The 23,218-nt window shown below is 56.5% G+C and overlaps 1 protein-coding gene across 1 annotated transcript; it reads left to right on the plus strand.

The window, feature by feature from the left end:
* The first annotated feature begins 3,376 nt into the window (after positions 1–3,376).
* MMD2 (monocyte to macrophage differentiation associated 2) lies at positions 3,377–20,437 on the plus strand. Its single transcript, XM_030958100.1, has 7 exons — positions 3,377–3,684; positions 15,309–15,390; positions 16,033–16,193; positions 16,272–16,346; positions 16,609–16,710; positions 17,003–17,072; positions 17,521–20,437. The coding sequence occupies exons 1-7, from the start codon at positions 3,638–3,640 to the stop codon at positions 17,725–17,727; spliced, it is 744 nt and encodes a 247-aa protein (XP_030813960.1). The 5' UTR covers positions 3,377–3,637; the 3' UTR covers positions 17,728–20,437.
* The last annotated feature ends 2,781 nt before the right edge of the window (positions 20,438–23,218 follow it).

Here is a 23,218-nt window from a genome sequence, read left to right on the forward strand (position 1 = left end):
GCGCGCGGCGGCGGCGCGGAGCGGAGCGGGTGGTCTTGCGAAGCTAAGGAGGGCCCGCTGCGGATGGCGTTGGATGGGAGACGCGGAACGCGGCACGGATCCCCGGCTCGGCGCGTCCCCGCTGTCCCCGGGCTGAGGGCGGCCACCGCGGTCCCGTCACGGTGGCCCCTCCGCGCCCCGGTCACGGTGCTGGCCCCGCGGTCCCGGCACGGTGGCCCCGCTGTCCCCGGGCATGGTGGCCACACGGTCCGGTCCCGGTGACCCTGCGGTCCCAGCACGGTGGCCCCCGGTCACTCCCCGCGCTGTGCCCCTCCGCCCGTGCCGTGCAGTTCCGTTTCGTGCCACGGGATGTCCCCGAGGCTCAGCGGATGAATTGGGAAAAAGGAAAAATAAAAAAAGTTGGAGCTGTTCGGGATGGAGAAGCGAAAAACGCGTGGAGATATCAGAGCGGCTGTCAGTGTCTGAAGGGGCTCTTGGTCAGGATTTGTGGGAATAGGGAAAGGAGGAATAAGTTCACATGGAAAGGGGAAATAGATACACAGAGGAATTCTTTACTGTGATGGTGAGGTTGCAGATGCCCCCCCAGCCCTGGCAGTGTCCAAAGCCAGGCTGAATTGAGCATCCTGGTCTAGTGGGTAACACAAATTGCAGGGGGAAAAATGAAAACAAAATCCAAGCCAACAAACAAACAAAAAACCCAAACCAAAACAAAATCACAAAAAAAAAAAAAAAAAAAACAACCCAAAAACCCCCAAACAAACAAAACAAACAAAACAAAAAAAAAACCAAACAAAAACCACAACAACAACAAAAAAATCACAAAACCAAGAACCCATAAAAACCAAACTCACACACACACACATACAAACAACCTAAAAACACCCAAAAAACCCAACTAAACAACAACAACACCCTCACCAAAAGCAACAACAAAAAAACCACTCAGAACTGAAAAAGCGATTTTTGGAAATGGGATCAACATCAAGGGATTAGTACAGCAAAGGGTAAATCTCACAAACATGAGCCACCAGGTGCTGGGTTTATGCCTCTGGGGCCATCTGGCTCCAGAGGGTTCATGAGTGGTGCTCATGGGGCAGTGTGGGGTGATGGAGCCTCCCCCTCCCCAGCCTGTGAGGCTAAAGGACCTCCAGCTGCTGGCACAGAGACTTCTCCAAATGGCTCAAACCCGAGTGCCCCAGCTCCCTGCTGCCCTGTGCCCACCCTGCCATGTCCACCAGAGCCAGTCCTGTCCCCCACAGTCACCTCTGCCTCTGCTACCAACACATCCATGTGTCCTGTAGCTCTTCCAGCTGTTCCCTCGGGTCCTGTCACTGGTCACCAGTTAGAAGAGATCAGAACAAAGGAGGAAAACATCCCTGGGCTTCATGAGCCATTCCTCATCTAAAGGAAAACTCTGCAAACTCCACCCTGTTTTGGTGACATTAAAAAAAAAAATCCAACTGTATTCAGGGTACCCCAGAATATTGGAATTTCTGCTTAAAATTACTCGGATCTTTACAGGGTGGGGAGAGCACCAGGGATAGGAGAGGAGGGAAAAACAAGCCGGGCTCGTGGGCAGAGTTGAGGAGAGCTGCTGTGCAGGGAGGGGACACATCCCCGTGGGGTACAGGTGCTGTGAGCATGGACATCTCCCCCCCCCAGCTTGGAGCAGCCCCTGTGATTCCCTGTCTGCCAGGTTTGGAGGCATTGCTGGGGCTGGAGCCATTCCTCAGCACGATGCTCCAGGCTTTGGTTGCCATAACAACTGGATTCAGGCTTCAAAAATAGTAACTTATTTTTCATTCAATTTGCCTTTTGCCCTCTGAGATGGATCTATTTTGGGATGGATGGTTTGCTTCAGGTGTCCCTTGCCAGCACCCTCAGCTGTGGGCTGGGGGCTTTGGGGATGGGGGTTATTTTGGTAAATATGATTTATCATCCTTTCTTCTTCCTCTTCAGGCCCAGAGAACAGGTACAGCAGGGCACAAGAACCGTGACATAGGCTCTACCAGAGCTCATCATCTGGGGAAGGAATTGGAAAAAAACCCTTCCTGGCTAAGTGGCAGAGCGTGGGAGAGGTTTTCAGAGATGATCTCACTCTGCATCTCAGCTTGGACCTGCCACTCTCAGCCAGGCCTTGGCTGTCCCAGATATCCTACTGAAAATGGGGTTTATTTGTTGCCTCTGCACCTCCTGGATCCTTCCTGGTCCCCACTGGTGTCTTCCATCCACAGTGGGAATCGTGCAGGAAGGCTGAACCTGCTGCTGGCTCCTGGGGTGCTTCTGGTGTGCCTGGGGGACACCCCACAATGCAGCTGCACCTGCAGCACCCCCTGAGGGATTGAATTGCCTTTGGAAGGGCTTGCAGAGGGTGCCAGGTTTAATTCATGCCTTGAATGAAGGGATTCCCTCCTTTTGGTCTAGTTTGGCTTCTGGAAGAGCTGTGTGTGCTCCATTTCCCATGGAAGTGGCCATACAAGCACAGCCCTTCCCATCAGGACGTCCTCAGCTGCCCCATTGGCACAGCTCCAGAAGGAGAGGTGCTGTTGGGGTGACCAAGGCTGTGCTCCTCCCGGTGTTGCTGACCTCTCCTTTCTTGTCCCTCAGCTGCTGGCCTGAGGCTGCCTGCAGTCCCTGTGCCAAGGATGACACCAATCTGCCCTCATCACCTTTTGCATCCCCCCTCAGAGCTGCCCAACCTCAGATGTACCTCGGGATGTCACCTCCTGTAGGAGCCTGCTTGAGTGATGTAGAGGAGGGAGGGGTGAAGGCTTTGCCATGGAGATGGGCTGATTTTGGGGTCCTTAAGCTTGCCTTGCTGCCGTGCTGCTTTTTCCCCCTTCTCCCCAGCAGGGAGGGATGTTGGGGTGCTGGAGCTGTGCCCCCTCCCAGGGGCACCACGCAGCGATGGTGGCAGAGCCACCCACCCCAGCTTCTGGAAAATAATGGGGAAAAAATCCTTAAAAGCAAATAAATAAAAACAAAGCCAAACAAACCAGCTCCTTGGGGATGGTGCTGCCCCCGGGGTGGGCAGAGATGCCTTGGAGACCCTCGGGGGGGACCCAGCCTTGGGCAGAGGGGCCGGGGGGAGCAGGTGGGTACCGGGGGGAGCGTCTGACTGCCGGCACTCGGCGCTCTCCCCCTCCCCGATGCTTTAATCACATTTTCAATTCAAATCTGCTGCTATTTGATCCCCCGGGGGTGGCAGCGGGGAGGGTGGGGGATATTTTTAGCTGTGCTTAAAGCTGCCGGGGGGCGGAGGGAGATCGCGCAGGTTGCTGTGGCCGGGAAGAGTTGGAAGGGATTCCCCCCCACACCCCCCTTTCTTTTTTCCCTCCTCCTCCTCCTCGTTGCACATCTGAGGGCGGCAGCGGGGCTGGCTCCCCCCTCCCCGAGGTCGCCTTTGTTTTGCCCGTGTCGCTTCTCCCGAGCGGCCGAGGGGGCGGGAGGGGGCCGGGGCCGGGCTGTGCCGTGCCGGGCTGGGCTGTGCCGTGCAGGGCTGGGCTGGACCGGCCGCCCCTTCTCCTGGTCGGCAGCCGGAGCTCGCCGAGTTGGTGCCGTTCCCCCGGGCGGAGCTTTCCCCCCGGGCCGGGGCTGAGCAGCCGCCGCTGCCCGGGACCCCCATGGCACCGCCGCGATGTTCGTGTCCCGGCTCCTGGATTTCCAGAAGACGCGCTACGCCAGGTAAATCCATCGGTGCGGCGGCCCCCGACCTCCGGTGCTCCCGGACAGCCCCCGGACAGCCCCGAGCCCTCCCCGGGCTCGGCTCGGTGGGGATGGAGCCCGAAAGGATCTTGGAAAGCTGCTGAGTGCCTCAGAGCACACGGCAAGTGCGGGCTGGGCTTTCGGCTACCTGCTTTTCTGCATCCCTAAAGGATTCTCAGCATCCTTGGGAGCCTTTCGCTGGCTCTAACTTCACCGCGGCTCTCCCGTGGCAGGGTCAGGATCCTGCCTTCCCGAGGGACAGACCCTAACGCTGGCTCCGAACCCCCCATGGAGGGACCGATGGGATCCAGGGTCCCTCTGCGCCTCGGTGAAACCCCCTCGGGGCGGCTCTGCCAGCCTGGACCCGCAGGCTCAACAGGGTCCCCATGGGATGCACGGGCGGTGGAGCCTTCTCTCCATCCGTGAAATCCCCAGGGAGCTTTTCCAGCAGCAGCCGGGGCTTGCTTGGAGAGCTCAGGTGTAGCAGGAAACCTCCCGGTGTCACCTGTGCGGGGAGGATTGCTGAGCGCAGGTCAGAGGGCGCTTGGGCACACGCGCGGCTGCGGGATCAGGTGTGGCCTTGGGGAGGGAGCTGGCAGGTGACACGGGGACAGCACCTGCCCGGGATGAGTCAGGTGGCACCGGGTGCTGCTCAGGTGGGTACAGCGGCTGCTGGGGGTGCTCAGCCCTGCACCGAGGACAGGCTTTTCTCCCAGCTCCCTGGGGCTGTGGTGGGGATGTTTTTCTGCCTGTGTAGGGTCCCACGGGCTGGCACAGCTCCTGAGGGCACTGAGCTCTGTGCTGCCAACTTTCAGACTCCCAGCGGTCCTGTCAGGGGTAGATAGCAGAGAAAAAGTTGTGTGAAAAGAAGTGGTGATGGTGTTTCTCGCTTGCTCCAGGCAGGATGATCTCTGAGAGATGTTTGTCTGGGCTGGATAAGGACAGCAGACCATCCTCCGACCCCCTCCAGCCATCAGCTCCTTTCCTTACAGGCGTCCTGTGAGGAAAATCCATGCTTGCATCTCCAAAACCTGCCTGAAACGTGGCCACTTCCTCAAAGACCCTTTTGAGGCTGTGGCTGCCTCCTGATAACCTTTGCTTGGCAAAGAGGCAGGAGGCACCCAGCAGATCTGCACAATGTGCCTGGTACAAAACCCTGAGAAAATGGAGAATTCGAGACTTTCACACCCCCACCTTTCACTCCCCCACCCTGCTGGCATACAAAGGACAGAGCTGGGGGAAATGGAGCTGAGCACAGCTCTGTACCCCCAGAGCAGGAGGAAAACCATACCTTTACCCCATGCCAGGGGTGCAGAGGCTCTTTGGGAACTTGGGCAGCAGATCAGGGGCTGCTCCACTGACATCAGTCCCCCCCAGCAGAGCCCACCTGCCAACCTGTTGCTTGATTCATCCTGAATCAGCCTGCTCCAACCTTGTGGTGGTCCTTTCTGGAGACAGCTTGTTCAGTGGGATGGGGCATTACAGGGATGGTGCCCACACGCAGGGCAGGGGCTGTGGGGCACGTGGAGGGGCAGATCCACAGGGAATCAATCCTCCAGCTCCCACTGTGTGCCAGGGCTGGCTGGGGAGCAGCAGGAGATGGGAACTCCCTTGGCTTTCACCCCAAGAAAATCACCAGCACGTGATGCTAACCCAGGGCTTCCTGTATCATCACAGAGATCCTCTTAGCCCAGTGCTCAAAAATAACAGTGGGATAATCCCTGTCCCCCCTCCCTCTGTGTACACCAGCTCTGCTCTCCATGGAAATGCTCTGCTGGGGCATATCCCAAAAGAAACCCTAAAGCTGCTCCTTCCTTTGTGCAAGGCATGCTCTTTCAGGGAGCTCTGAGGTGGGAATTGGGGCAAGCAGAAGCCAGGGGATTCATGGTGGCATGTGTCCTTCAAGGAAGCAGAATCAAATCAGTTTTCACTACAGGAAAGGTCTTGGGGTGCTGGAGAAGGCCCAGAGAAGGACAATGGAGCACAAGTCAGATAAGGAGCAGCTGAAGGAGCTCAGCCTGGAGAAAAGGAGGCTTGGGGGGACCTTCTCAGTGACCACAACTCCCTGACAGGAGGATGCAGCCAGGTGGGGGTCAGGCTTTGCTCCCAGTAAACAAGGGACAGGATAAAACAAAACGGGCTCAAATGCACCAGGGGAAGTTTAGGTTGGATATTAGGAAAGATTAAAACAGGCTGCCTAGGGAAGTGGCTGAATCACCATTCCTGGAAGTTGTCAAAACCACATGGGGATGTGGCACCTGGGGAAGTGGTTTAGGGGTGAACATGGCACTGCTGGGCTCATGGTCAGACTCCATCTTAGAGGTCTTGTCCAACCTTAACAATTCTGTGATTCCATCTTGCAACGTCTTTTCAGAGAATGTGGCCTTGCTTTTAGTGTTCCTTGAAAAAAACAAAACCAAAAAATATCAAAGTTTTCCTTGCGGAGGAAAAGCCTGGAACAGGCTTAATTTTTCATGTCATTTTATCTAATTTTGAGCCAGGACCAAGAAAGGAGGAACTTGGCCATTGATACACCCACCAAAAGGAATAAATAAAACGCAGTGTGGTGATGAAAGACCTGTTGTGTGAGAACAAAGAGATGAAAAGCCGTGATCAATGCGGGAACGTTCTGTGAACTGCCAGGAGAAAACTCAGGGCTGGAGGGACACCAGGCTGTCTCCGAATCCCTCCTGGCTGGGCTTTGGAGATGCAGAGCTGGAGCTGAGGAAGCGAAGGGAGGGGCTGCCACCGTGGTGGAGCAGGGTGCAGGCAGTGCCATTGGAGGTTATAAACGAGAAACTCGGTGGTTTCTGCTCCGGGACCCGGGAGGTTCTTCCATCACTGACACCGTGGGGAAATGGAGTTTCAAAGCTCGGTTGCTGCAAGGCTTTCCCTGTCACTCACAGCCCTGACAGGCAATATCCATCTCCAGCCCCACAGGCCGGGTTTAACCACAACACCAGCACAGCACCAAGTGTGAGCAGATGTGATTCCTTCTGCTTTATCCAGCCACCACAGGGTTATTCCTTCCTCCCCCTCCATCTTCCTCCCAGCTCACCAAAACGGTGCTGGGTCCCTCCCAGACCAACAGCTCAGACCAAGCTGCATCTTTATCACTGGGCTCATTGGTCAGGTTACACTGACCTGGTAACCAAACCCTCCTTGACCCTCACCACCAGCTTTGACCCTCTTTTGGCCCAGTTTTAACTCAGACACGGTCTGGTCCTTCCTGCCCATGTAGCTGCCATGGGGCTGAGTAGTTAGTTCCCTGAATGCTTCCCAGATCTTGGCCATCCAGAGCTGTAATTGGAAGGAAATGTGATTAATCAGGGAGCTGCTGTACCCAGCCAGCTTCAGCCTCTCTGGAGCAGCGCTGGAGAGGGCTCTGCTGGGAGCTGCAGGGCACTGAATCATCCTCACAGACTGATAGCAGCTCCTTTGGTTTGTCCACGGTAAAGGCTCTAAATCTTACTGTCTTTGCTCAGCTTGCCCTGCATGGGGCAACACAAAGAGAATGGGAAAATCCACGTTAATGTCTCAGCCCAGGAGCAGGGGCTCTGCAGGTGCATGGTCCAGGCTGGTCCTCACCTCCCTGTGCCTGCAATGCAGGCATTGCCACCTCCTCACCAGCTTGAGGGAATGGAGGTCTGAACTCTACACTTGCTCAAACACAAATCCTCTGACTATGGGGAAAGGCAGCTGGGAAGACCTTCCTTGTTTCTCCCTTGCACCTGTAATTATTGAGCAAGGAGACATTGATCAGCTATTCCAGCATCTCTGGCCAAGACAGGAAGAGGAGAACCAGCAGGAATAGGAGGTACAGGAAATGTTGGGATGCTCAGACTCCAAACACAAGGAAACCAATGCCAGGCTGGCAGCCTGGACAGAGCAACCACATTGGGAAGACCTGCTCTCCATTGCTTTGCCACGAAAACATGAGCAGCCCTCTCCTGCTCCCACACACTCCAAGATGCTTTCCAAGAGCTCTGCTTCCCCCACAGCCCATGTGGGATGGAGCAGTGGGAAGGAAATGCTTTCAGTGTTGATAGCACAGCCTGAAGCTCCTCCAGAGGCAGGGGCTGCTCACCTTGTGAGCACCAGCCCCATCAGGACCTGTCAGTCTGTCCCCAGGTGAGCAGACAGACCTCCCCCAATGCAAAAGGCACTGCTCCAAGAGATGGGGAGGCCCCCAAAATGCTTGGGAAAACCAGGATCAGCTGATATCACCAACCAATTCCATGCTGGTTGCTTTGTGGGGCCAGCTTGGCTCAGATACCCTCTTAAAATGGCACCAGTAGGAGTTACCTCATGTAGCTCAGGGTGCATAATGGGAGCCAGGTGTTTGGAAGGCAGCAAACTCTCAGAGCAGCATTTTTGATGGGATATCCACTCAAACTGCCCTGTTCCATCCTCTGCAAGGGCTGGGGCACCCAGCAGGACAGGCTCAGGTGGGGAGCAGCACACTGAAGGTGTACATGAGTGGGCAAACCAAGCCCCATGCCTTGTGCTTTTGGGGCAAGGACGGTCTCTTGGCTGCCCGGGAAACACATGATCCTTCCCCTCCTTCAGCTGGTGTTGGATATCAGCCTGATGTGATTCCTTGGCACAGTTTGCTGTGTCCAGCTTCACGAGGCAGCAGCCAACACCACCCATGGGAAATTCAAGGCAGTGCCCAGCCCTGCAGGTCAGTGGCTGTGAGAAATGGGGCTCTGCCAGGGCTGACCTCCCCTCCTCCTCCTCCCTTCCCACACCCCCAGCTCCACAGTGAGACAAAGCCATGCCAACAAGTACAACTCCCAGCGAAAGGAAGGGAAAAAAGCACAACTCACTCCAGTCCTTCACTCCTGAGGGTGCCTGGCTGCAGCTGCACCAGGAGTTTTGTTTAATCTCCAGAGATGCTGCTGCTGCCAGGGGCTGGGTCTGAGAAAGGCAGAGCAGACATGGCCAAACACACAGATCAGGTCCCTCCAGGTGTGACAAACTCAACATTTTCATGCAGAGGGAGCCCAGAGGGGCTCTCTGTGATAACACTGAGCCTCTCATGATAACATGATACCACAGGTGTCATGTTCCTGCTGGGTGAGTCAGAGACCACGGAGCTCAGCCAAGCAGTGCTGACCTTCAGGAGAATTTGGAGTCAACTCTGTGCTCCTGTTCAAGTTTACAGCCCAAGTTTGCTGCTGCTGAGGAAAGGGTTTTATGCAGAAAGAGATCATCAGGTCAGGGCAAGGAGTTGGCTCCTCTCTGTGCTGAGCAGCAGCATTAGACACAGCCCTGCTCTCTGTTGTAAGTAATACTAATGGAAATCTTACTATCTGCATGCTTGGCTGGTGAAATACATGATTTTCCTTCTCTGCCTTTGCTGTCCAGAGGCATTTGCTGAATAATTTACAGACATGATTTGTACTTGAGCAGCATCTGGAAATCCCAAGTGAAAGCCTGTCTGTGTCTCGCAGGCCATGCTGTGGGGAGGTTTTATGAACCTGGGACACTCTCACCTGCCCATGTATTTCACAGCCACAGCCAGGGTTAGAGGCTGGGAAAGCTCCAGCTCTCAAACTATCCAAATCTTGTGCCAGCAGGCGCAGGATCCAGTGGCCACACTCACTCCTGGGGCTGCTGCAGTTAAAGAGGCAGAGCCAGCTCAGGATTTATGCCACTGCTCAAGGCAAGGCAGCAAGGAACATGCACAGTGACTTTCCAAACAAGAAATTAATGAATAATAGAGGATTTGCAGTTCTGGAAACAGTTCTTCCAACATTCACCAAACACCTGGGACATCAGAGTCATTTTGTGACTAATCAGCTGTTGTTGGATGTCTCATGAGAACCAAATGAAACAAGAAGTCCCAGCTCAGAAAGTAATTTGGGAAACACTCACCAATCCCATCTGTTGTGAATAAACAAACAGCTCTGCTGTGGTTGCAGGGTCATGAATTACCTTGGAAGGGTTGGAGATAACATCCACATAGAGAGCTGGGGAGAAAAAGAAATATCCCTGCCCAAAGAGTGGGAATATGGATAGTTGAGAATTACTGCTGAGTTTCCACCACCAACCAAGCCATGCTGGGTGTACTTGGGCTCTGGTGGGTGCAGAGATGGTCAATGCCTGGCTTGGAGCATCCCATGGTTGTCCCTGAGCAAGAAAGGAATTTTGGATGCCCTTGGTACTCAGGGGAAGAGCGGCAGAGTCCCTCCTGCACCCTCTGAGGGTGTGCCAGGGGCTGCCTCCTCTGTCCCTTCTCAGGGGACACCTGTGCCTGTGGCTCAGAGCCAGGGACAGCACGGACCTGGCTGAGCACGGGGCCCCTCTGAGTCAGCAGCAGCCCTTGCTCATGGGTTCCCAGGGTGTGCAGGCTGTGTAGTGCCAGGGCACGGTGCACAGCCAGCCCAGGGTGCTCAGAGTGCTGGGAATGAGCAAAACTGGCACGGGAGCAATGAGGTGATGGGTGATGATTGGATCTGCTGCCCCTTTTGACTCGCTTTTTGGAAGCAAGGCTTGCACCAGGGGAATCTGGGTGGGTTACTCCAGAAATCTGCTGGATTTACCCATGAGAAAGGTGAGGAAATGCTGGCTTAGATAAAAAACTCTTCCATTTCCTGCTCCCTGCCCAAGCTGCCAGCTCCTTGTGCTAGGAAGCGTGACAAAAAGAAAACCCTGAGTTGTCCTGCTCTGCTCCACCAGCCCTGCTGCCCCTCTCCCATGGGATGGGAGACACAGGAGGGGCCCAAGGCCAGGCCTGGCCCAGGAGCTGCTTCCAGCTCAGCTCTGCAGAGCCAAGAGCCATATGTGAGCGTGGGAGCAGGCAGGCTCTGAGGAATGGGCATGCAAGGGAGGCTCCAGCTCCCAGCAGGTGCCACCCGTGCCCGTGTGGGTGGCACTGCAGATGGCACCGCTGGGCAGCGCCAGCCTTGGTGTTGCTGCTTCCCAGTGGCCAACGTTCCCATGTCAATGGGTAGGAAGGAAAAGCAGGATTTCACAAGCTCCTGGGTTGGATAAAGCAGTAAATTCTGGGGGATCTCCTGGGCTCCAGGTGGGCCATGGGGGTTTCCCGGTACTCCTGCACCTTGTGGGGCCTGTGGTGGTGAGCTGGACACAAACAGCAGCCATGGCAAACATTCCCAAGTCAATGGGTAGGAAGGAAAAGCAGGATTTCACAGTGCTCCTGGGCTGGATAAAGCAGTAAATTCTGGGGGATCTCCTGGGCTCCAGGTGGGCCTTGGGGGTTTCCCAGTGGTCCTGCACCTTGTGGGGCCTGTGGTGGTGAGCTGGACACAAACACAGCCAGGCCCCACGCCAGCACACACGGCTCCCCAGCGCTCAGCTGATTACAAACCACACAGCAGCTCAGGGGGATTGAAGCCTCTTACCAGGGATGCAGCTGGAGCCTGAGCAGATCCCAGATCAGAGGCAGGGCCCTTGCCAAGCCCCAGCTGAGGGGATGCCGCCACAGCAGCTCCCATGTGAGCCCCAGGAGCAGCCCTGGCATCTGTGCTGGCTGTGCAGCCTCAGGGCTGGCAGAGCAAACCCAGGCCAGGCCCTGAGGAGTGAGAGAGTGAGATCTGCCCTGCAGGGACATATCTGCTCCATCACTGGCACCTCAGGCATCACAGCACTTGTTCTACCAAGGGGCAGCCCCAGCAGGACTTACCTCCACTGCTGTTCAACCTCCAGCAAATCCTTCCTCTCTGACCACCACCTGGATCTTCCTTGGTTATTTTAAAAGCAGCTGTGACATCCAGGCACAAGAGGAAGGAGAAATCCCCTTCCTTTGCAGCCAGATCCCAGGAACTGCCCAGCAGGGAACAGAGCTTGGAAAAGCCCCAGCTCCTTGGGCAGGAGGATGGATACACAGCAAATCCATCCCCACAGGCTTTAGGCCAATATCCTGAGCAAGCCCAGCCCTTTTATAATCCATTTTCAGGTGAAACCTGCGGAGGTGAGCTGCTCTGGGGAAACTTGTATCACCTGGGATGACCTTGGACTTGCTGACTGCTCCTTTGTCCCCGTGGCACCCAGCCCACAGAGCACAGACACACAGACACATGCACAGCCTGATTTATGGCCGGTGCTGGAGCACCTCTTTCCAAGGGCAGAAGCCCAGCTCACACCTCCCCATCCACATCTTCGTGGGGATTTTACACCCTCCTCACATTATCCGCCACTGGCTTGCCTAAAGGATGTCACAATTATTATCCTCACTTGGAGAGAGGGGAAAGGGGAGTGAGAAGGACATGAAGAGATGTGGCAGAGGCCAGCCAGGGAGTTGTGTCAAAGGCAGGGCTAAATCCCATCTGTCCCAAATTGCAGCCTGGCTGGGGTCTCTTTTGGGGCTGTTCCCCTCATGTGTGCAGGTGACAGCTTTCCTGAAAGTGTCCCATGGCTCTGCTTGTGTGAGTGTGTGGTGACCATGGGGTGACTGATTCAGGTTATCTTGGCGCCCTCAGGAGAGCTCAGAGTCCCACATGAGCCCTCCTGAGGAATAATTTAACTCTATCCCTTTCTTTTCTTCTTCCCACCCTGGCAAAGCAAGAGCCAGGCAGATCTGCACGATTTTGGAGGCTGGAATTTGGTTGGTGGATAAAAGTCTTTTAAAAACTCAGTAAAAACCCTTAAAGCCATATTAAAAAAAAACCCCAACCCAAGAGAGTGGGAGAAAGAGCAGGAGAAAGGAGCAGGCCTGGGAAGGCAGCTCTGCTCTCTGCCCAGGGACAAGGGGCTCATTGTTTCCCTGGCCAGAGCTGCTGTACTGGCCCTTTTCAGGCTCCTCTCTGGGAAAGGGGCCAGGGGAAAGCAGGCACAAGCAGGGCAGGCAAAAACCCTGGGATTGCTGTGAATGACCCCTGGGCAGACCCTCAGCAGCCCCCCTCTCCATGCAGCAGCTGTAGGAGTGTGCCAGGAGCAGCACCAGGAGGAGAAGGTGCCCGGGAACCCTTTGGTTCCCTGCTTCCCACACAGCATCCCTGGGAATGAACATGATCCTGCTCCTGCTCTGTCTTTGAACTTCTCTGTGTCTTGGATTTGCCATCCTGAAGCACCTGCTGAGCTGCACTGGAGCACCCAGTGGTGTATGAGCACCTGCTGGTGCCTTCCTGCACCCAAGAACCACAAGTGCTGTTTCCATCTGTCTGTCCAGGCTGGAGCTGTGCTTTGGGGCTGGTTCTGCACACTGTCTGCAGGCTGGGAATGCTGCAGGGCTCCCTGTGCCCTGCATCCATGCCAGTGTGCACAGGGATGGCACGAGCTGGTCCATAAAATCCTGGGGGAGTAGGGGAGGAAGTGACCTCTGCACCCCTGGGAAATAAGGGGAAATAAGGGACTTACCTGCCTTGCCAGGAGACGTGCCCACACCAGCTGCTCCCATTTCTACAGAGGGAGGTGACCATGGAGTGACTGATTCAGGTTCTCTTGGTGGCCTCAGGAGAGCTCCTGAGGAAAAAATCCACTATATCCCTTTCTTACCTTCTTACCTTCTTCCCACCCTGGCAAAGCAAGAGCACAGAGGGCCACAGAAATGTGCCAAATTAGCCCCAAAACACAATGCAGGTGCCAAAAGTGGGGCTCAGGCTGACCCCCCAGATCCCACATCCCTGATGCTCCATTTCCCACCATCCACAGGATGATGCTTACTAGAAAGCAGGAAAATAAGAGCAATCTCTCCCCAGGTTAAAAAAGCAAAAAGGTTCCTCCTCAAGGCTATTGTCCCTCTGGGAAAAGCAGGAGTTTGTGGTGCCCCTCACCAGCACAGTTCTGGGCTTCAGGAACATAAATGCTCTCCAGCCTTGTTACATGGGCATGGCTTGGGTGGTCCTTCCCGGCTTCTCCACCCCTGTGCCAGAGCTAGGGAGGATATTTACACCCCAGGAAAACCTTCCCAAAGGGTCTGGGAGCCCCCCAGCCCTGGGGAGGGGGCTGTGGAATTGGATCTGTGTTGCTGCGGTGAACAGCACCAGCCAGAGCAGAGGGAAGATGGAGCAGGCTTTGTTAAAATCAATAAATCCAAGGAAAAGGCCTTGAACGTGTTTCCTCAGCAACTGTGACGTCATGTGGACGTCTGGCCTCCCCTCTTCCCCCTCCTTCTGATTATTAAAAGGGAAAATAAAAGGAAGCAGACAGTGAAGGGGAGCTGGGGACAGTCTCCTGGCAACGCTGGGGACAGAAACCTCCTCCTGCCAGGGGACATGGCTCCAGCACAGGCAGCCCTGCCAGGCCTTGTGGCTGCATGGGGAGGGCATCCCTGGTGTCCCTGGGGAGGAGGTGACAGTGCTCTGGGCACAGCCATGTCCCCAGGGGTGCCCAGCTTCTTCCCAGCCCTGCTGAGCCCCCTGCGAGTCCTGGTGAGCAGAGCAGTGACAGCTTGGCCTCTCCATTCCCCCCCTTAATTCCAGACATTTTTTGGTGATGAGGACCGTGAATCTTTTGCCACAGTGCCAGGGTCTGGCAGGAGGCAGGGCAGGGGCTGGGGACAGGGCCCCTCTGTGGGTTGTCACTGTCACCTGCTGGGGCTCCCCTCACCCCGCTGTGGTTGCACAATTCCCCCCACACCAAATCCTTGTCATTTGAGCTATTTAATCCATGCTGGCTCACTTTTAACAGGCAGTGGGGCCAAGCAGGCAGGAGATGGCAGAGGAGCCCACACAGGCGTGGGTGGCTTGGGGACAGGGAGAGGGGACATTTCCTGCCTTTCCAAGGGAGAGGAGAGGGGACATTTCCTGCCTTTCCAAGCATCCCAGCCTGAGGCATCACCCTGTGCCCAGCAGCAAGGTCGTGCCAGCCCCTGAGCCCCTTTGCTGGGCACAACTCAGCTGTGAAAGGCTGCAGATGGTGCTGGAGCTGGGGGCGAGCAGGGTCACAGAGCAATTAGCCCAGGTCCTGCCCTGCAGCTCAGCTCAGCCATCCTGACCTGAGCCACAGCAGGAAAAGTCCTAAAATCCCTGATTTTGAGGAGCAGGGAAGGAACCCTCTCCATTTCCCTGTTTCTCATTCCCTTTGCTAAGGCTCCACTGCTGTCTCCTGCCAGAAGAGGGTGGTGGAGGAGGCTGTGCTCAGAGCTGTTATTTATGCACATTTAATTTGTTGTTACACACCCAGAAATGCAGGGACATTGTTTTTTATCTCTGTCTGTTGGTCCAGCAGGGAAATTGATACATTCCTGTGAACACCAAGAGCAAGCTGCTGCTTCCTAAGACTAAGAGAAACAGAAATAAAGAGACAGGTTTCCAAGGAAGGGCAGTAGGCTTTTCACGTGTGTGTTGGGATGTGCCACCCTGGGGGTAGATGCAGGTGGTACCCAGAAACCACAGGCATTGCAGGGATACCCTTTTTGGAGCTGGCCATGCTGCTGTGACATGGAGGTGTCACCTCTGGATGGGTTGGGGTCCCACCAGGACTCCGAGGAGCTGCTTCAGCCTCAGCCATGGCTGAGCAAGACCTGGGCACCTGGGGACAGCCAGATGGACACGCTGTGCCCTGGTGTCCCTTCTGCAGGGCAGCTGGAGCAAAGCTGAGCCATGGCAGGGCTGCAGGTCCTGCACAGACCCTTCCAGAAGGGTTTTGCTCCATCCCTGTCCCCTGAGTGTGTTTCTCTCCCTGCTTCTCTGCAGGTTCATGAACCACCGTGTCCCGTCCAACTGCAGGTACCAGCCCACGGAATACGAGCACGCAGCCAACTGTGCCACCCACGCTGTGAGTCCCTGTCCCTGTCCCTGGGTGAGGGAGGATGGTGCTCATCCCTCTGGGGAGCCACTGAGGAACCTCAAGGGACACCCAAAAACATCTTTGTTCAGCCCTGGGGCAGTCACTGAGAGCCTGAGGCAGATGTGCCCTGTGCGCTCCTGGGGATTGGGACGTTCTCCCTCCTCCTGCCCTGGGAAGTTGATTTGCATCTCCCTTGCTCTCCCCCACTGTGGCCCCATGTCCCTGGGGAAGCTGGCTGTGGGCTTGGTGGGGCAGGAGTATTTTCAAAGCTCCCTGAAAATGGATTGTTTCACAGCAAGAGCTGTGACAGGTGCCCATGGGGCTGCCTGGGTAGCAGTGGGAGGGACCTCTGCCCCCACCAGGGTTTCTTTTGGGAGCTGACAGTTCCCACTCTGAGTCCTGGGAGATGACTCAGAGACAGTCATCCTCCTTGTGCCTTCCTCCTCCTCCTCCCTACCTTCTGGACAAACTATTTTGGAGCTGCACCATGCAGGGAGGGACCCTGCCTGCCCCTTAGGGGTGGTAGCTTTGACCAGAAGCTAAAGAAACACCTAAAAAAAAAGTGGAGGCTCTGTTGAGCTGCTCAATGGAAATGCAGAGAGTCAACAGCGGGTTTGCTTCCCCTTCCAGCTCTGGATCCTGCCCAGCATCCTTGGCAGCTCCATCCTCTACATCCTCTCTGATGACCAGTGGGAAACCATCTCAGCCTGGATCTATGGCTTTGGCTTGTCCAGCCTCTTCATTGTCTCCACCATCTTCCACACCATCTCCTGGAAGAAGAGGCATCTCAGGTACCATCCCTGACTGCTTGGGAAGGGGGAGAGGGTCCAGGTGCCCCCAGTGCTGTGACCCATCTGTCTGTCCTGCAGGACTGTGGAGCACTGCCTGCACATGTTTGACAGGATGGTGATCTACTTCTTCATCGCCGCCTCCTACGCTCCCTGGTGAGTGGCTGGTGGCTGGGGGCCTTCACCTGGCCCAAATGAAGGGGAAAAAATCATCCTGGTTCCAACAAATAGAGTTTCCCTCTCTGGCTTTGCTTCTCGTTGAGGTTGTACCTCACCCCTTTCCACAAAACCTTGGAATTCAGCCTCTTGAAGTTACAAGTTGGGAAGACCCTGTGGTGGGACAGCCACGGGGGTGAGGGGCTGAGCCCAGTCCAGGGTGCTGCCCTGGACCCCCCTCACCCCATCCCTGGTCTTGCAGGTTGAACCTGCGGGAGTTGGGTCCCTGGGCCTCCCACATGCGCTGGATCATCTGGATCATGGCATCCATCGGCACTGTCTATGTTTTCTTCTTCCATGAGAGGTGAGTACCTGCGCCCTCGGAGCTGGAGGGTGTGTGGGAGCCGGGCCAGGAGCAAGGACCGCTGCCATGAGTTCCTTCCTCCACGTGGTGGCACCAAATAAAAAGCCAAAAGCCCCAGATGTCACCCCGGAGTCCCAGGTCCCAAGCCAGTCCACACATGAGGACATGGGACCTGCTGTGATGGCACTGCCACCCCTTCCCCTGTAGCACTACTGTGGAAATGTCCAGCATAAAACTCAGCCTCCCTCTGTGCCTGCTCCAAGCTGCCTCTCTGTCTGTCTGTCTGTCGCAGGTACAAGCTGGTGGAGCTGGTGTGCTACGTTATCATGGGCTTCTTCCCCGCCTTGGTCATCCTCTCCATGGTAAGGCCCTACTTGGGCTCAGCCTGCGGGACAAACCCCAGGAGGGGTTTGAAAACTCAGAGCAATTTGTCTCCTGTGGGTTGGTGCAGTCCCTGGGCTGTGTGAGGGATAAAGCCATTCCTGATGTGAGTGGCTCACCTTGTTTCTGCAGGAGCTTTGGGTGCCTGGCAGCACCACGTGCATCTCTCCCAGATCTCCTTCCTGGGCTCTGTTGTTTGAAAATTGTAGGATCACAAAATCATAGAATAATCTTGATTGGAAGGGACCTTAAAGATCATCTAGTTCCATTTCTCCCAGGGCTGCTGGCTCCCTGCTGCCTTGCTGGAGAGGAGGGAGTAGCAGGAGGCAGAGAAGCCCAGAGCTGCAGCTGGACACCACTTGTGGTCTCAGTGGGGTGGTGGGGAGAGGGCAGCCTGCCTTGGCCTCACTGAGCATTGCCTGCCCCCAGCCCAACAGGGACGGCCTCCTGGAGCTGGTGGCTGGTGGCTTCTTCTACTGCCTGGGCATGGTGTTCTTCAAGAGCGACGGGCGCATCCCCTTCGCCCACGCCATCTGGCATCTCTTCGTGGCCATGGGAGCTGCCACCCACTACTACGCCATCTGGAGGTACCTGTACCAGCCTGGGGCACTGGACACCAAAACCTCCCCCCGGTAGAAGCCTTAGAGACATTGTTTGTGCCACCTGGCACGTGGGGACACAGAGGGCACTGGTGACACAGCGGGCTCGCCCCAACCCACCCCCTTGCCCCGTGGACAGCAGCTGTTGGTGTCCTTTCTGCACAGACAGGAGAGCCTGGAGGTTGATTTTAAATGTTTTTCTTTTTTCAGCTCGGGAACTGTTTATTATTTTAGGCAAAGGTTTCAGAACACAGTGACTGACTGGGCTGTGGGTGGTAGGAGTGACCACTCACTGGAGCTTTGCTCACTCACCTGGTCTTGAGCATCCCATGGGACTGGGAAGCTTGGCCCCACATGCCCTGGCTATGACACCCTGGGTTTGGCTCCTGGAGTCCCTAGAGTGTGCCACTGAGGGGACTGGAGGAGTCAGGATGAAGGGAGAGACCCAGTGGTGGAGGGGGATGTGGTGACACCCCTGCACCACCTGGACTGGCTCCTAAATCTCCCTGAGTCCTGCCAGCATTAACAGCTCCATCCCAAGCCCTAGAGGGGATGGTCCATACTCAACAAGCCTTACAAGAGATTGAAACTTGAATCTCTTCCAGGGCATCCCAGTCCCTGAGCACTGGGAAACCCTTTCTCTAAGCCAATATGAAGTGCACAACTCATCCATACATCCCTGGGATCCCCTGGGGACATTTTCTCCCTGGAGTGCTCGGTTTTCCTCTCCAGCCTGGTGCCAGTGGCAGCCTGAAGCACAGCCCAGCTCCCAGGCCTTGCTGCACGTGTGCCTTCAGCAGGGAGCAGAGCTGGGATCCAGCTCCTGGCATCTCCCTGACTGGGGTCAGCCCAGGGGAGTCCCTTTCTCCTGGAGGGAGGGAAGAGAACCTCCTGGGACTGGGGTCACGGGGCTGCCTGCCTTCTCTGCTCCCATTCTGCTGATGAACCTATTGCTCATCAGATTTAATTCCACTTTTGGAAAGATTCCTGGCATTCCCAGGATTGCTGCAGGGCAGGAATGCATCCACACCAAGCCTGGGTGTGAGCTGTGATGGAGAGATCCCAGTGATGCTCCGTTTTTGGATGCCTAACCAGAGCCACACAGCGGGACATGGAACATCCATCCAGCTGCTGGGAGCAGCAGAATGGCAAAACCACACCAGATCCGGCTCCCCAAACACCCTGGCAGAGCTGCTGGAGCCAGGAGGGTGTGGTGGTGTGTGCTGGGCTGAGCCTGCACCTTCCCCATCAGCCCCAAAGGAATCAATTGCCCATCACCTCTTTTTGGCCTTTGATAAATACAGCTGCAGCCTCTGGCACCACGTGGCAAGTGAAGGAGATTTGTGGCCACCACCCCACACCTCCTGTGTCTCCAGCAGCATTGCAGGGAGCTGAGCAGAGCTTAGGGCCCCCCAGCCTGTGGCTCTCCAGGGCTGTGCCACTGTGCAGCACATCACCAAAGAGGAAACATCTGGGTACTCACCCCCTCCTGACGTGGTGCCTGTGGTTGCCAGGCTGGCAAAAATATCTGCTGGGTTTTCACTTCCACAGGCAGGAGGTTCCTGAAAAAGGCTCTGGGAGCTGTCCCTGGCACCTCAGCCTGGCGTGGGGCTGCTGGGTGTCTGTGCCCAGGGCACCCTAAGGCAGCCTTTGGGCTGGGACTGCCCTGGGGGTGATGGGTGGTCTTAGGGACGGGGGTGAACAAGCTGGTGTGAGCCCAGACTGTGCTGCTGCTGCTCTGCCCAGCCCTGGCCCTGCCACCTGCTGCAGGTGCAGAGGTGGAGAAGGACGAGCTGTGAGTAACCAGCAGCTGGTGGAGTGTATCCAGGGTTGGAATAGCAGGATGCAGAGCTCCCAGAATGGGAGATGCCATATTTCCTGTCTGGCAGGTCATTACCCTTCTCTGTGCCTCAGTTTCCCCATCTGTCAAATGGGGGTGAAGACCCTGACCTACCTCACAGGGCTCGTGTGAGGACCCCGTGAAGCACTTGGAGGGCACGAACTCCTGCTTCACTTTTCCCTGGCTCTGGGGGAGCAGGTTCCCAGAGCCACCCTGGGGCACGGTGACAAGTTCAGCTCTCCCCCCCTCTGTCCCCAAATGCCATGGGGAGCCACCCTGGGGTCAGAGCAGGCAAACAGCACTCCCAGCCCCAGGCCAATGTCCCTGGCAGGGCTGAGGATGCCCAGGGACCACCACCCTGGGCTTCACCCCAAGGGATTTATGTCAGAAACTATTCTGCCATTTGTGGTCTTTTGGCCCTAATTCTGTCCCAAGGGCTCCCGAGGCACAGGGAGGTGCCAGAGGACCTTTCTGAGGCTGCTCCATTTCAGTCTCCTGCTGAAAATCCAGGGCAGGACACCCAGCAGGAGTGGATGGCCGGGTTCTGTTGGGACACCCTGCCTTCAGCCTGGATTTGCAGAGTGGGCTTCTCTGTAAGTGAGAGGCTCCCCCTCTCCTCTTGCTCCTAAATCCTCCCCTTGCAAAGCATGGGGGACACAGAGCAAGTTACTGGATTGTCCTCCTGTTTTATACTAATTTTAAATGACTCGTAACATTCAGGATGTTTGTGGAGGAGGGCTCGAGGGATCTTTTTAGCATCTCATGTTTTTCACCATCCATCCTTGTTCAATCAGTATTTTATATTTAACACAGTATCGGGTCAAATACAAACAAATGTAAGGAAGATAACTCTAGTGGATGTTGTTTCCTGTGGAGTAGGATCGAAATAAAAACTCAAGATACCTCACTCTTGCCTGCTTGTTAAATCAAATTTAGTTCCCCTGCAGCATCTGGAAATAAACTCATTTTCTGTCTGACTCATCCCACGTGGCTTGTGCTCCCTGGTGAGGAGAGGAGCCACTCAACCAACGGCAGGGATGGCCCTGGGATGCTGAGCACTGACTCACCTTGGTGCAGGGATGGCACTGCCAGCTGCTGAACAAACAAACAAACAAACAAACCAATCAATCAGTGAGTTTGCTGGCAGTGCCCCTGTGCCCAGAGGTGCTGGCTGAGGACTCATCAGCAGCATCTCACCACGGCAGCTTCAGCACAGCCTGCTCCAGCCCTTTCCCCTCCTCGTGGCTGAGTCAGAGGTTGGGGTGTGGAGGGAGCCCCAGGACTGGCACTGAGGGGATGAAGGATGCCAGAGCCACAGAGGAGGAGAAAATCTGTGGCAGAGTGGGCAGGGGGTGAGCACAGTTCCCTGCTGACCCCACCAGCCTCTCCTGTGGGCACTGGCTCCTCTTGGAGGGCGAGAATTTGCCCCATGCTGGAGCTGCCTGGCCTGGGCTCTGCACAAGCCCTGTCTGCCCTCTGTGCCATAATTACACTGCTGCATTTCCCCAGGCTGCCAAAGTGCTCAGCAGCTTTCCCAGAAAGCCAGGGAGGGTTCCCTGCTTCCAGGGGCAGCTGAACTCACCCCCAAACCTGACCCACAACTTCCACCTCGCCCATCATTCCTGTGCTGCTGGCAATTGGGCTGGACTGGGAGGCCTCCTGACTCTGCTTTGCTTTGGTGCTGTCGTTCCCAGAGGGTGTCTGGGTGGCAGAATTGCTTTCCCACCCAGAGCACCCCTGGACAGGGAAACACCCCTTACCAAAAGGAGACATTTTCACTGAGGCAAGCAGAGTCAGTGACCATCTCAACCTGAACAAGTGCCCAGTGCAGTAATGATCCATCCCTTACTCCTTTCAAGCACCAGCCTGTGTGCGCCCTCAGCAGTCTCCAGGTCAGCTCTGGAGCTGCTTTGATAAAACCTGTTTGGCCAAAGCCAGCCTGTGCAGCTGAGGTGCTGCTGCCTGCAGAGCCCTGCCTGGCTTGCTCCTGGCATTTTCACAGAATCCTAGAAAGGCTTGGGTTGGAAGGAACCTCAAAGCTCATCTTGTTCCAGCCCCTGCCGTGGGCAAGGACACCTTCCTCTAGACCAAGATGATCAAAGCCACTTCCAACCCAGCCTGGAACACTTCCAGGGATGTGGCAGCCATGGCTTCTCTGGGCAACCTGTGCCAGGGCCTCACCACCCTCACAGGCAAGAATTTATTCCCAATATTCCAGCTAACCCTGTCCTCTCTCAGTGGGAATCCATTCCCCCTTGTCCTGTTGCTCCATGCCAAAAGTCCCTCTCCATATTTTTTGGAACCCCTTTAGGCACTGGGAGGGGCTCTCAGCTCTGCCTGGAGCCTTCTCTTCTCCATCCTGGTCATCCTGAGCTCTCTCAGCCTGGCTCCATAGGAGAGGTGCTCCAGCCCTCGGAGCATCTTTGCAGCCTCACTCCAACAGCTCCACGTCTGTCTGTGCTGCAGACCCAGCGCTGCATGCAGTGCCCCAGCTGGGGTCTCAGAGAGTGGGGCAGAACCCCCTTCCCACATCCCAGCCCTTCCCTCATCCCGACCCTTTCCCTGTGCCGACCCACCCCAAAACCTGACCCTTTCCCAGGGCCAACCCTTCCTAGATCACAACCCTTTCCTAGTACAGACCCTTCCCCAAATCCTGACCCTTCCATCATCTCGACCATTCCCCAGTACAGGGCCTTTCCCAAATCCCGACCTCTCCTAAATCCTGACCTTTCTCAGCGCCGACCCTTCCCCAAACCCCGACCTTTCCCAGCACAGACCCTTCCCCACATCCCGACCCTTCCCAAATCCGGACCATTTCCCAGCACAGACCCTTCCCAAATCCCGACCCTTCCCCAGCACAGACCCTCTCCCAAATCCTGACCATTTCCCAGCACAGACCCTCTCCCAAATCCGGACCATTTCCCAGCACAGACCCTTCCCAAATCCCGACCCTCTCCCCGATCCCGACGCTCCGCTCCCGGTGGCTGCGGGCAGTTCCGGTGGTGGCCGCGGGGGGGCGCCGCAGCCGCGCTCGCTCCGCCCCGGCGGGACGGGACCGGCCCGAGGTCCCCGCGCAGCCCCGGCGGCTCCGGGCGCTGCCGCCGCCGGGGTCGCGCCGAGCCTGCCCCGCTCCGACGGTGAGTACCGGGGCCGCGGGGCGCGAAGGCGGACCCTACCCCAGGGACCCCCCTGTCTCGGCGGGCAGATCCCCGCTGTTGCGTGCCCGCTGCGTTTGTTTCTCGTCCCCTGGGAAGCGGAGGCGGGAGGAGCGCGGGGCTTGTCCGGTTGCCGTGGGAGACCCGCGCTGCCCGCGGAACCGCACCGGGCACGGCCGGCGGGAGGGCTGTGCCGGGAACCGCAGCGCCCGAGGGTCCCTGTCCCATGGCCGGGCACACGGGGAGCCCTCCCCGCACCGCCTGTCCCTGCGGGTCCGTGTCCCATCGCACATCCCTTGGGATCATCCCCGTTCCATCCCCCTTGGGCTGCTTCTCCCCCCTGAACTCTCCTTGGAGTGCGTGTTCCCATTCCGTATCCCTTAGGATCTGTCTCCCATATCCTTCTCCCAGTCTCATGTCCCTTGGGCTTCCTCTGCCCCTTGCACACTCCCTGGGACCCCTCTCCCCATTCCATACCCCTTGGGATCCTCCTCCCCGTTGCATGCCCCTCGGGATCCTTGTCCCTTTGCACA

The sequence above is a fragment of the Camarhynchus parvulus genome, chromosome 14 (genome assembly GCF_901933205.1).
Source record: "Camarhynchus parvulus chromosome 14, STF_HiC, whole genome shotgun sequence".
Taxonomy (NCBI): Eukaryota; Metazoa; Chordata; class Aves; order Passeriformes; family Thraupidae; genus Camarhynchus; species Camarhynchus parvulus.